Below are 13,041 nucleotides of genomic sequence, written 5' to 3'. Positions count from 1 at the left end.
TAGCAATACAATCCTACCTCAAGAAACAAGAACATCTCAAATAAACAACCTAACCTTACACCTAAAGCAATTAGAGAAAGAAGAACAAAAAACCTCAAAGTTAGCAGAAGGAAAGAAATCATAAAGATCAGATCACAAATAAATGAAAAAGAAATGAAGGAAATGATAGCAAAGATGAATAAAACTAAAAGCTGGTTCTTTGAGAAGATAAACAAAATTGATAAACCATTAGCTAGACTCATCAAGAAAAAAAGGGAGAAGACTCAAATCAATAGAATTAGAAATGAAAAAGGAGAAGTAACAACTGACACTGAAGAAATACAAAGGATCATGAGAGATTACTACAAGCAACTATATGCCAATGAAATGGACAACCTGGAAGAAATGGACAAATTCTTAGAAAAGCACAACCTTCTGAGACTGAACCAGGAAGAAACAGAAAATATAAACAGACCAATCACAAGGACTGAAATTGAGACTGTGATTAAAAATCTTCCAACAAACAAAAGCCCAGGACCAGATGGCTTCAAAGGTGAATTCTATCAAACATTTAGAGACGAGCTAACACCCATCCTTCTCAAACTCTTCCAAAATATAGCAGAGGGAGGAACACTCCCAAACTCATTCTACAAGGCCACCATCACCCTGATACCAAAACCAGACGAAGATGCCACAAACAAAGAAAACTACAGGTCAGTATCATTGATGAACAGAGATGCAAAAATCCTCAACAAAATACTAGCAAACAGAATCCAACAGCACATGAAAAGGATCATACACCATGATCAACTGAGGTTTATCCCAGGAATGCAAGGTTTCTTCAATTTACGCAAATCAATCAATGTGATAAACCATATTAACAAACTGAAGGAGAAAAACCACATGATCATCTCAATAGATGCAGAAAAAGCTTTTGACAAAATTCAACACCCATTTATGATAAAAACCCTCCAGAAAGTAGGCATAGAGGGAACGTACCTCAACATAATAAAGGCTATATATGACAAACCCACAGCCAACATCGTTCTCAATGGTGAAAAACTGAAACCATTTCCACTAAGATCAGGAACAAGACAAGGTCGTCCACTCTCACCACTATTTTTCAACATAGTTTTGGAAGTTTTAGCCACAGCAATCAGAGAAGAAAAAGGAATCCAAATCGCAAAAGAAGAAGTAAAACTGTCACTGTTTGCAGATGACATGATACTATACATAGAAAATCCTAAAGATGCTACCAGAAAACTACTAGAGCTAATCAATGAATTTGGTAAAGCAGCAGGATACAAAATTAATGAACAGAAACCTCTTGCATTCCTATACACTAATGATGAAAAATCTGAAAGAGAAATTAAGGAAACACTCCCATTTACCATTGCAACAAAAAGAATAAAATACCTAGGAATAAACCTACCTAAGGAGACAAAAGACCTGTATGCAGAAAACTATAAGACACTGATGAAAGAAATTAAAGATGATACAAACAGATGGAGAGATATACCATGTTCTTGGATTGGAAGAATCAACATTGTGAAAATCCTACCCAAAGCAATCTGCAGATTCAGTGCAATCCCTATCAAACTACCAATGGCATTTTCCACAGAACTAGAACAAAAAATTTCACAATTTGTATGGAAACACAAAAGACCCCAAATAGCCAAAGCAATCTTGAGAAAGAAAAATGGAGATGGAGGAATCAGGCTCCCTGACTTCAGACTATACTACAAAGCTACAGTAATCAAGACAGTATGGTACTGGCACAAAAACAGAAATATAGATCAATGGAACAGGATAGAAAGCCCAGAGATAAACCCACACACATATGGTCACCTTATCTTTGATAAAGGAGGCAAGAATATACAAGGGAGAAAAGACAGCCTCTTCAACAAGTGGTGCTGGGAAAACTGGACAGCTACATGTAAAAGAATGAAATTAGAACACTCCCTAACACCATACACAAAAATAAACTCAAAATGGATTAAAGACTTAAATGTAAGGCCAGACACTATAAACCTCTTAGAGGAAAACATAGGCAGAACACTCTATGACATAAATCACAGCAAGATCCTTTTTGACCCACCTCCTAGAGAAAGGAAATAAAAACAAAAATAAACAAATGGGACCTAATGAAACTTAAAAGCTTTTGCACAGCAAAGGAAACCATAAACAAGTCGAAAAGACAACCCTCAGAATGGGAGAAAATATTTGCAAACGAACCAACTGACAAAGGATTAATCTCCAAAATATACAAGCAGCTCATGCAGCTCAATATCAAAAAAACAAACAACGCAATCCAAAAATGGGCAGAAGACCTAAATAGACATTTCTCCAAAGAAGATATACAGACTGCCAACAAACACATGAAAGGATGCTTAACATCACTAATCATTAGAGAAATGCAAATCAAAACTACCATGAGGTATCACCTCACACCAGTCAGAACGGCCATCATCAAAAAATCTACAAACAATAAATGCTGGAGAGGGTGTGGAGAAAAGGGAACCCTCTTGCACTGTTCGTGGGAATGTAAATTGATACAGCCACTATGGAGAACAGTATGGAGGTTCCTCAAAAAACTAGAAATAGAATTACCATATGACCCAGCAATCCCAGTACTGGGCATATACCCTGAGAAAACCATAATTCAAAAAGAGTCATGTACCACAATGTTCATTGCAGCTCTATTTACAATAGCCAGGACATGGAAGCAACCTAAGTGTCCATTGGCAGATGAATGGATAAAGAAGATGTGGCACATATATACAATGGAATATTACTCAGCCATAAAAAGAAATGAAATCGAGTTATTTGTAGTGAGGTGGATGGACCTAGAGTCTGTCATACAGAGTGAAGTAAGTCAGAAAGAGAAAAACAAATACCGTGTTCTAACATATATATGGAATCTAAAAAAAAAAAAAAGGTTCTGAAGAACCTCAGGGCAGGACAGGAATAAAGACACAGACGTAGAGAATAGACTTGAGGACATGGGGAGGGGGAAGGGTAAGCTGGGACGAAGTGAGAGAGTGGCATGGACTTATATACACTACCAAACGTAAAATAGATAGCTAGTGGGAAGCAGCTGCATAGCACAGGGAGATCAGCTCGGTGCTTTGTGACCACCTAGAGGGGTGGGATACGGAGGGTGGGAGGGAGACGCAAAAGGGAAGAGATATGGGGATATGTGTATACGTATAGCTGATTCACTTTGTTATACAGCAGAAACTAACACACCATTGTAAAGCGGTTATACTCCAATAAAGATGTTAAAAAATATATATTATTCAAGATACTGATTGTGAGAAGGAATATAACCCAGACAGCATGGGTCTCCCAGAGAAAGTCCAGGCTGGGCCCTGTCTGCCGATGGTACACTGTGTTAAAGTATTGTCTTCATTTAAAAAGCTGATTTTGAATGTCTACAGAAGTTGCATATTTTATTACTAATTCCTTATGTCACATTCATTTTGGTTGTTTCTTTTAGATTTTATTTTCCTGACTCACCATTTTTCTTCCAGGCATGATAACAACTCTGCAAAATGCTAATCCATCTCTTTCTCCATGATTCAACTGACAGCATTATATCCGACAAAAATATTCTTTTACAATCAAAAGTTTGGAGACCGTTTTTGATTGAATCCCCTTTAAGTGAATCAAATACCTTATAAATTAAAATCACACTAAATGCATGATCATATTCCTCAATAGGAATTACTTACAGGCGTAGTTACAGGCGACTTTTCACTGCTTGGAGTATCCACTGTACAGAAAGAAAGGAAAAAAGATCACAATGTGAGTAGTTTCTAATTGTCTTTCTTTTTTGATCGTCTCAGTGGAGTGTGGTTCCTATGTCAGCTTCAAACCAACTTTTTTTGGTTAGCCAAGAGCATTAGAAAATCATGATAAAGCAGACCCCTGAAGCAGCTTGTACCCATCACCAAGAGAAGTTATGACCAGTGTAATATGATTGATCACATCAATTAGCACCAGGTACTAGATTATAGGAAGCGAAATCTATTCCTATGAGTGCTCGTTTTAAGGCACCTTGCACTCTGGCTTGACTGACCAGTTCCCTCACTGTCTGACACAGAGAAGGATCACACAGAGAGAGGCCAGATGTCATCCAGGAAGTACAGAAGGTGACACAGTTAACAAGAGGACCGTTACCAGTTCCAGGTAAATGCTTCTAATCTTTGTTTAAAAAAAAAAAAGAAGAAGAAGACCATAAAGAAAGAGGTGAATATTATTTCTTTGGATTTTCAAAATCAAAGTAAAATTCTGCGAATTTCCCCCAATTTTAGTACTGATAACTGGTACTGATATCAATGAACCAGCTCTTTGCTAACTGTGTGCCCCTGGAATCAGAAATGAAGAAAAGTACCAGATATAATTGGTTGCCCACAACATGGATTTTGCAAAAAAGAAATAGAGCTCCCCAGTATGCATTTTACCTGACTGGGAGAAAAACTGGGAACGTCGCCAAGAGTTCTGAACTCTCAGCAGAACGCTGGCAGTGCCAGGCGACTCTAGATCAGATGGCAGAACAGAACAAATAGAAAACCATGAAAACAGGGCTGAGACTTGAACAGAACCACACTCCCAAGTACTAATGGAGGTTCGGCTGTCATCAGAACAAGGATTGAGAGTGAAAGAATCCAAAGTACAAAATATCTCAATAAAATGCACACAAAACCTGAAGATGTGGACAAAAGTCCATAGATGGGCCAGTTTATGCTATTGTTTGGTGTTGGGTGGGAGTTTAGGAGCTCATACTTAAAGGTGATATTGTTAAGATGCTGAATCGCAAAATGATGGGATGATGTGTGATGTAAGGGCAAAATGCACAGTTTACATTGCTTTTGGAAAGCACTAGAAAAGTATAAAGACAGCAGAGATGAGTTCAATTATTCTTACACACTTTATAAATGTTATTATGGAAGTCTGTGGTGGCAGTTATATATTATGGAAGTCTGTGGTGGCAGTGTGTAGTAAAAAAGATGTGTATGTGTGTATCTGTCATGGGGTGGCATCAAGCAGACAGAAGCTGAAGGCAAGCATTTGCATCCTTAACCTATATGCTATGCTCATCTGTCATCATTCTCAATGCAAATAAAGACATCGGTTTTTAAAATGTGCACATATTTTCCTGAAACATCAATTCAAGATATCTTTCTACTATTGGGAGACAGTTGAGAAAAGGAAATCTGTCCTCTTTAAATGTTATTTTATGAATGTTTTCAGAGTATTCAAAGACTATTTATGCACATGTGTATGTTTAAGGGAAATCTGTGGAGCACCACTAGGGCCCCCAGCACATCTGCAGTAGCCTGTCTGAGCAGTAGAGAAACAGACGACTTGGTGGAGATGGTGGCGTCATCACTGTCCTGGGGAGAGAATATTAGGTATGGCTCCAGGATTCCTGATCCTGAACCTACAGCTTCTTTGGACTTGATGTGAGGCCTCTGACTAGTCACTTAAATGTATGCTGACTTTTTATAGCTGGGCAAAGCCCTATACTCCCCCGCCAACCCCCAATTAAAGACAAATCATGTCTTTTAAGACTACATTTATTAGAGGCCTTTTGCTTCTTGAAAGATAGGAACTTTATACACTCCAAACAAGTATTAATGTTATTTTTACATCTACCAGTGATGTTTTTGGTACACAATTTAAACACATACTTCAAGTCAGTGGTTTCCAGAGTGTGGTCTCTGGATCTGCAGCATCACCATCACCTTTGGGAACTTGTTAGAAATGTAAATACTGTGGCCCCAGCCCAGACCTACACAATCAGACGCTGTACGGGTGGGGTCCAGAGAGTGGTGTTTTTAAAATTTTTTTATTTTTATTTATTTATTTTTTAACATCTTTATTGGAGCATAATTGCTTTACAATGGTGTATTAGTTTCTGCTTTATAACAAAGTGAATCAGTTATACATATACATATGTTCCCATATCTCTTCCCTCTTGTATCTCCCTCCTTCCCACCCTCCCTATCCCACCTCTCTAGGTGGTCACAAAACACAGAGCTGATCTCCCTGTGCTATGCGGTTGCTTCCCACTAGCTATCTATTTTACGTTGGGTAGTGTATATATGTCCATGCCACTCTCTCACTTTGTCACATCTTTCCCTTCCCCCTCCCCATATCCTCAAGTCCATTCTCTAGTAGGTCTGTGTCTTTATTCCCATCTTGCCACTAGGTTCTTCATGACACTTTTTTTTTCCCCTTAGATTCCATATATATGTGTTAGCATACTGTATTTGTTTTCCTCTTTCTGACTTACTTCACTCTGTATGACAGACTCTAACTCCACCCACCTCACTACAAATAATTCCATTTCGTTTCTTTTTATGGCTGAGTAATATTCCATTGTATATATGTGCCACATCTTCTTTATCCATTCATCCGATGATGGACACTTAGGTTGCTTCCATGTCCTGGCTATTGTAAATAGAGCTGCAATGAACATTTTGGTACATGACTCTTTTTGAATTATGGTTTTCTCAGGGTATATGCCCAGTAGTGGGATTCTGGGTCGTATGGTAGTTCTATTTTTAGTTTTTTAAGGAACCTCCATACTGTTCTCCATAGTGGCTGTATCAATTTACATTCCCACCAACAGTGCAAGAGGGTTCCCTTTTCTCCACACCCTCAGAGAGTGGTGTTTTAATTAATCCTGCAGGAGACCCTGCCACATCTCAGGTTTGAAAATTACTGCTATGTCTCTACAATATAAACACTCCTATTTTAAGGAGAGCATTTAAGAATGCTTTATTCCTGCTTGGCACCTTGCTTTATACTTCTACTCTTACTGCAACTATTCTGCAGCTACTAGATTATACTGTAGTGCTTATTCTAGGTCAGGTGTTGAGCTAAATGCTTTTTTTTTTTTTTTAGTTTATCTCATTTAATTCTTCCAACAGCCCTATGAGGTCGGTACTGTTATTATTTCCAGTTTACAGGTGACAGTTAGAGATTAGAGAGAACTTGGTGGGTAAGATCATGCAGATTAGAACTCGAAGAGCCAGAATTTGAAGCCAGGCCTTCTGTCTCCAGAGCCTGCAGCTGTAATTACAGCTTCCATGAGCCAGACAAGAGTATGGAATGGGTGTATGACAAACATAATCCCACCTTGAAGAATGATTTTGGAAATGCTCTAGTGCCACTGAATTTTATTTTTCATTCACCTTAGATAAAGCATGAAGTCCCTTAATTCAACAGCACATTTTACAAAATCGAAATGCCTTACAACAGATAATTAGATGTAAAAATACCTAAGACAATAAAACTAATTAATATGGCTTAAAATATCTATTTCCTCTCTATATTACTTATATACACAATTAAAAAGTGCTAGAAATAGGGCAGAATTAAAATCTAAACGTGACCAATTGCTGGCCCAGTTAGGAGAATTTACTTTTGTCACTTCCCTTCAGGACAGTAGGGCTGACAAATTTAAATCAAACGCTTTGAAGACAGTATTGAACTTGTTTCCACATTAAGAAGCTAGTGATTTTCAGTACCTGTACCAATTAATTCCCTCCCGAGTACTTCCTGTTATGTAGATAGAGCCCAACTTATCTCCCAGCCGTCAACAAAGACTAATGGAAGCCAAATAGCATTCTGCCAAAGAGCTGCCCATCCTTGAAAAGAAAAGTAACAATAAATCCCCAGCCACAATGACCCTGTACATCCTCTCTTTGCCTGGACTGATAGATCTATAAAGTGTACTGGGGAAAGCACATTAAAAAAGAAAAACAAGAAACCTTATAGTTTTTGCCTCCTGAACTCTAGCCATTTTCACATCACATCAGTAAAGAGAGAGAACTCACACCAGTAAAGCCCGGTGGCCTGTCTCTTGTGAGGCATAGTCCCTATGGATCATGCAATCCTCAGGACCCATCCCCCTACCGTTCACATCCCTCAGGCTCCTTTCTGGTGGTTGCGGGCGCCTGGGGTTCTTACCAAGATAAAGGGATTCAAGTTGGGCTCTTAAAGAGTAAAGGGGTGAATTCACAACCTATACATGGCCTAAAGGTACCTGGGGAGTTTGCAGTGGCCATTGCCATTTTAAGACCTTCATAGGCCCTAAACTCCCATATTTTTCGAGGCCATCCCTCCCTACATTATACCAAACATGTTAAAATGTATCAAACATGGGACAAAGTGAGAGAGTGGCATGGACATATATACACTACCACATGTAAAATAGATAGCTAGTGGGAAGCAACTGCATAGCACAGGGAGATCAGCTTGGTGCTCTGTGACCACCTAGAGGGGTGGGATAGGGAGGGTGGGAGGGAGGGAGACGCAAAAGGGAAGAGATATGGGGATATGTGTATACATATAGCTGATTCACTTTGTTATACAGCAGAAACTAACACACCATTGTAAAGCAGTTATACTCCAATAAAGTTGTTAAAAAAAATAAAATAAAATGTATCAAACATATGAAATATATTAAGGTTTATCCTCAGCCTATATATATGTGTTCCATATATCTATATATTCTAACTGTAAAGAATTTTTGGAAAGATTAAAGTTTTTGGCTATGAGTAACACATTTAATCTACAATCATGAATGTTTCTTGGTAATCATCATGCACAGCCAGGAACTATTATGGGGCAAGAAAATCTGACTTTCTTCCAAAATCACTGTCAAATTAAATGAATATTTTAGGAAGACTAGACAATTAACAGTTAATGAAGTTGACATAATATTAAGATCATAAACTCTTTATTAAAGTTATTGATTTTTTATTTTGTAATTTTTAAAATATTTAAGAGCCAATAAAAATTATTTTTGGGTATCAAATCCTTGTATAGGCCCTACTGTGCCTACTGTGCCTGGCTGACAAAACGGTCTTGGCAGCTGGGGTTCCTGGCTAAGCCAAATAGAGACTGTAGCTCCAGACCTCCATTCTGAAGTGATTAATTCAGCCATCATGGACTCTGGCAAACCCAATGGCTAAAGGTACATCAACATAAAGGAAGTAATCTGCCTTGAAAATGAAGAATATTTCACTACAAATGGGCCCAGCAGAACACAAAGAACTAAAACAAAACATTTCTATCTTTTTACCTTGAGAACTGAGATTTGGCAAAGGTAATTGGCTGCTTTCAGGCATTTTGTCCAGAAATGGAAACGTCAGGGTTGCTTCTGGTTCTGGAGATTTTGGCTTTACCACCTGGATCATGGGCAACAGACATAAATATTACAAGTATTGTCCATTAATAAATGCACAGGTGAAATAAAATTTAAGGATCCATGGCTACAATAAGTCAATAAGCCCAAACATTTAAATTGTAAATGGAAAATTTTGCCCCTTCTCCAAACCCCTTCATGCTTTTCTACATTAATATAGAGGTCAATTTTTCAGAGAAATCAAACTAGAGCATAAAAATTTGATGATCATGTTTCTTCAAACTCAGAGGACAATATTCCATCTTTGAGATAACACATCACTCTGTCTCATTTTCTTATTGGGATCAATCACAGTTTCTCTTCTTGGTACTACATAATACTGAATTTGTAATGTCAGGAAGTGAGATGTTCCACATAAGATTTTAAAAAAAATCTCACTATGTAAGTATTAAATATTAAAGTAATATTACCTTCTAATGGGCATTATTCTTGAGACACTATATACCCTCCCACACAAATTTATGCAAAGTACATTAAAGACAATATACTGTGCTTGTTGACAAAGAAGCATTATTGTAAATAACCATTATATCAAACAGTGCCATAGCGATGATGCCCTTAAGGGATTTTTGAGGCATGTTAGACCACATGACCTTATGGTAAATAGATCCAAAATTACAGGCTTTAAAAATTCTTATGTTTGCTTTGTAAAAACAGATTTTTCTTGTTATTGCTATTTAATTTTATTTTGTTTCTCCCCAATCGGAAGGGCCTTTGGTAGAACACCCTCCTTCCGATTTGTTGCTTCTAATCAACTGATTGCTGAAAGACCAGATAACCAAACTAACGACCAAAATAAAGAGTCAATAGACTCTGAGCAGAGATCGGAATGAGGAGTGTGGCTGTATCAGTTCCGATGTCCTTTTAGCTGCTTACAGAATCTTTTCTGATTCACTGGCTGGTGGCCATGAAGAGATTAATTTTATGGCCAGTGGGCGAGTGAGGCTCCAGAGCACTTGTTTCATCATAAGCTGATCTCTTATTTGGTCCTCAGGATGATTTAATGTCTAGAATTTCTCCTCAGTAAGATTTTATTTTTCTTGATGAATAATATATTCAACCCTAATGGAATCTTGAAGAAAATACAGTTAATTGTTCTGCATTACAGAGGTCAACCAGATGTCCAAATGAACTTCAGTGTTAAACATGCAGCAAAACCTAAGGCCTAGATTTACCAAAGTTGACAACCCTCAAATCTTAAGCTCATACCATTTCCTCCACAGTGGAATTGACAAAAATATGTTTCGGATAATGCCTGGTTGTAAATGAAAAAGTTAATCTCAGCAGAAATGCTCAAAATACCCACTATGTAAAAGGTCAGCCTGTGTGCATTGGTACTTTGTTTTATAAAGGTAACACTCTCAAGTGAAGTCAGAAAATAAAAGCTGTTGCAACCACTGTCATCATCTTTCTTTCTTTCTTTCTCTAAAAGTTAACTGTAAAGTAGTGAAAGGAGAAAAGGAGAAATTCACACGGTACGAAAAGCATTGGGTTCAAAGACCATTATTCCATTTGCTAATCATCTAGCAGAGATTCTTAACCTGGAGTCCACAGAAAAGAAGTCATGTGGTTATACATATTTCGTACTACTTGATACCAAGGAAAACTTGGTAATGCTGTGTATTTTATGGTTTAAACAATATTATTCTGAGAATAACGTTTACCAGATAGACAAAGGGTCCATGGTGCATGTACACGCATGGGCACACATGCAGCGTGCACGTGTGCACACACACACATACACACAGAGTTAAGAACCCCTGAAAACAATTTTTTCCATAGTAGGGTAGCCATGACACGGGGGGTCCAAAGATGGATCACATAGATGAGGTTACACAGATGAGGAATGCAGATGAATATTTTTTATGTTATGGTATCCATTTTGTTTGATTTTAAAAATATTTTTTCTAGCAATGTTATAGAGTTTTCCTTTCATTTTATATTTACATAGGAAAAAAGGTCAATTTGCAAGAAGAATAAATAAATAGATTACAAGTGTAATGTGGATCAGGCACAACCTGCAAAGGCAGGAAATCCTGTCTGCCCCCAACGTTTTTCCTACAGTTAGGTTCTTCTGTTCAGACCTCCAGACCATTTTTTAATTCTCTATGTATGAAAATGGGGGAGTAGCTAGAGTCTGAAATCCCCAAAAGACATCAGGGAAGCAGGCATTTTTGGGCTCCACCAGGCATACAGCACTCTCAGCATCTTAAGGCCGGGGGCTGTGTCTTATTCACTGTTGAATATCCAGTGTCTGCAGAGTGCCTGGCACATAGCAGATGCACAGCCACTATTGGTTGAGTAGATGATAGATGAACCAGAACTAGAAGCGGTAAATTTTTCACTCTAAAGTCAAATCCAAATCTAGGTTTAAAGTTGGAATATCACCACATAAAGTATCCAGTACGCAAGTCAGTTGTTCTCTATCTTGGTGACCCATCAGAATCACCTGGGGAGCTTTTGAAAATACAGATGCCTGAGCCCTGTTCCCAGAGATTGAGATTTATATGACCTGGTATGTATTAAATTCTAAAGGGTAACCGAGGTTGAGGACAACAGGTACAAAAGATGACTTTTAGACTGTGCCTGAAAACAAACTAAATTAATATGAAAGAGATGAGACTCCAAAACAAAGAAGAAATTTAATAAAAACAAGATGTTAAAACCCATTATATCAGAATAATAATTTTCTAGTTTCCTTGTTATTCAAGTTCAGAGGCATCAGAAGTACCATTACTGTAAAACAGGTAAATATCGGAAAGAGAATATGGAGCAAGTTACAAATAAGCAAGCTCATGCACGGCAAACTAAAACCTAACTGCAAAGCTTTATAACAGATATCTATACTGCATTTTTCTTTTAAATGTATATAATTCTTCATAATTAAAAATTAGCCATTTAAAATAAATTTTAAAAGACGTTGTAAGAATATATATACCACTGATTAACAGAGAGGTAGGTTTCAGTGACTTTTTCTCTCTCTTGCTCTATTTCTATATTTTTTATTTATGTATTTTTATGTATATTTACACATATTATTTGATAGATTTGTTACATATTTACATGTATATCACTGTAAATATACATCAAAAATAAATAGCTACAGGCTGAATGTTTGTGTCCCCCCAAAATTCATATGCTGAAACCCTAACCCTCCAAGGTAATGGTATTGGGAGCTGGGTCTTTTGGGAGGTGATTAGGTCATGGGGGTGAAGATCTCATGAATGGGACTAGTGACGGTATAAAAGAGACTCAGGAGAGCTTCCTCGGCCCTTCTGCCAAGTGAGGGCACAGCAAGAAGACAGCCATCTCTGAGTCAGGAAGTGGGTTCTCACCAGACGCTGACTGTCAGCGCCTTGCTCTTGCACCTCCCAGCCGCCATAACTGACAGAAATAAATTTCTGTTTTTTATAAGCCACCAAGTCTATGGTTTTCTGTTATAGCAGCCCAAGTGGACTAACACAGACATCTTTCTATATGTAGTTACATTTTTTTTTTTTACAATGAACATGTATTATATTTGTATTAAGAAAAAAAATACAGATCAAAGGTAGGAAACAAGATCAGGAGAGAAAATAAATTTTTATTACAAAATGGTGCCACCATAGCAGCCGGCAGCAACATGAAGCCACGTGAATCGTGGACTTAACGGCTTTAGTCCACCTCACCTTTTGTGACAGCACCAGTTCCACCTTTCCACTCATTTCATTTTCCGGTTTCTTCTGGTCTTTCTCTTCTGGCACCTCGTTCTTCACCTGGGGGCTGGAGGAAAGCTCCACAAAGGCTACGGTCGGGCTGGATTGAGTCACAGTTGATGTAAAATACTGTGGCTCTGAAAT

General features: G+C 37.8%; 1 protein-coding gene across 8 annotated transcripts in view; it reads right to left on the bottom strand.

Annotated features, from left to right (window-relative positions):
* LIMCH1 (LIM and calponin homology domains 1) overlaps positions 1-13,041 on the bottom strand; it is a 350,076-nt gene that overhangs the window by 28,766 nt on the left and 308,269 nt on the right. For 6 of the 8 annotated variants that reach the window (XM_061192222.1, XM_061192215.1, XM_061192216.1 and 3 more), the window contains 3 exons: positions 12,871-13,034; positions 9,080-9,185; positions 3,714-3,754 (listed from right to left, as the gene is read on the bottom strand). In XM_061192222.1, the coding sequence (XP_061048205.1) occupies positions 3,714-3,754; positions 9,080-9,185; positions 12,871-13,034 (311 nt within the window). Of the gene's footprint in view, positions 1-3,713; positions 3,755-4,445; positions 4,521-9,079; positions 9,186-12,870; positions 13,035-13,041 lie in introns of all 8 variants that reach the window. The other 2 variants (XM_061192217.1, XM_061192219.1) reach the window with 1 other exon arrangement.

Source organism: Eubalaena glacialis, chromosome 5 (assembly GCF_028564815.1).
Source record: "Eubalaena glacialis isolate mEubGla1 chromosome 5, mEubGla1.1.hap2.+ XY, whole genome shotgun sequence".
Classification (NCBI taxonomy): Eukaryota; Metazoa; Chordata; class Mammalia; order Artiodactyla; family Balaenidae; genus Eubalaena; species Eubalaena glacialis.
This window is presented reverse-complemented; position numbering and strand designations above follow the sequence as displayed.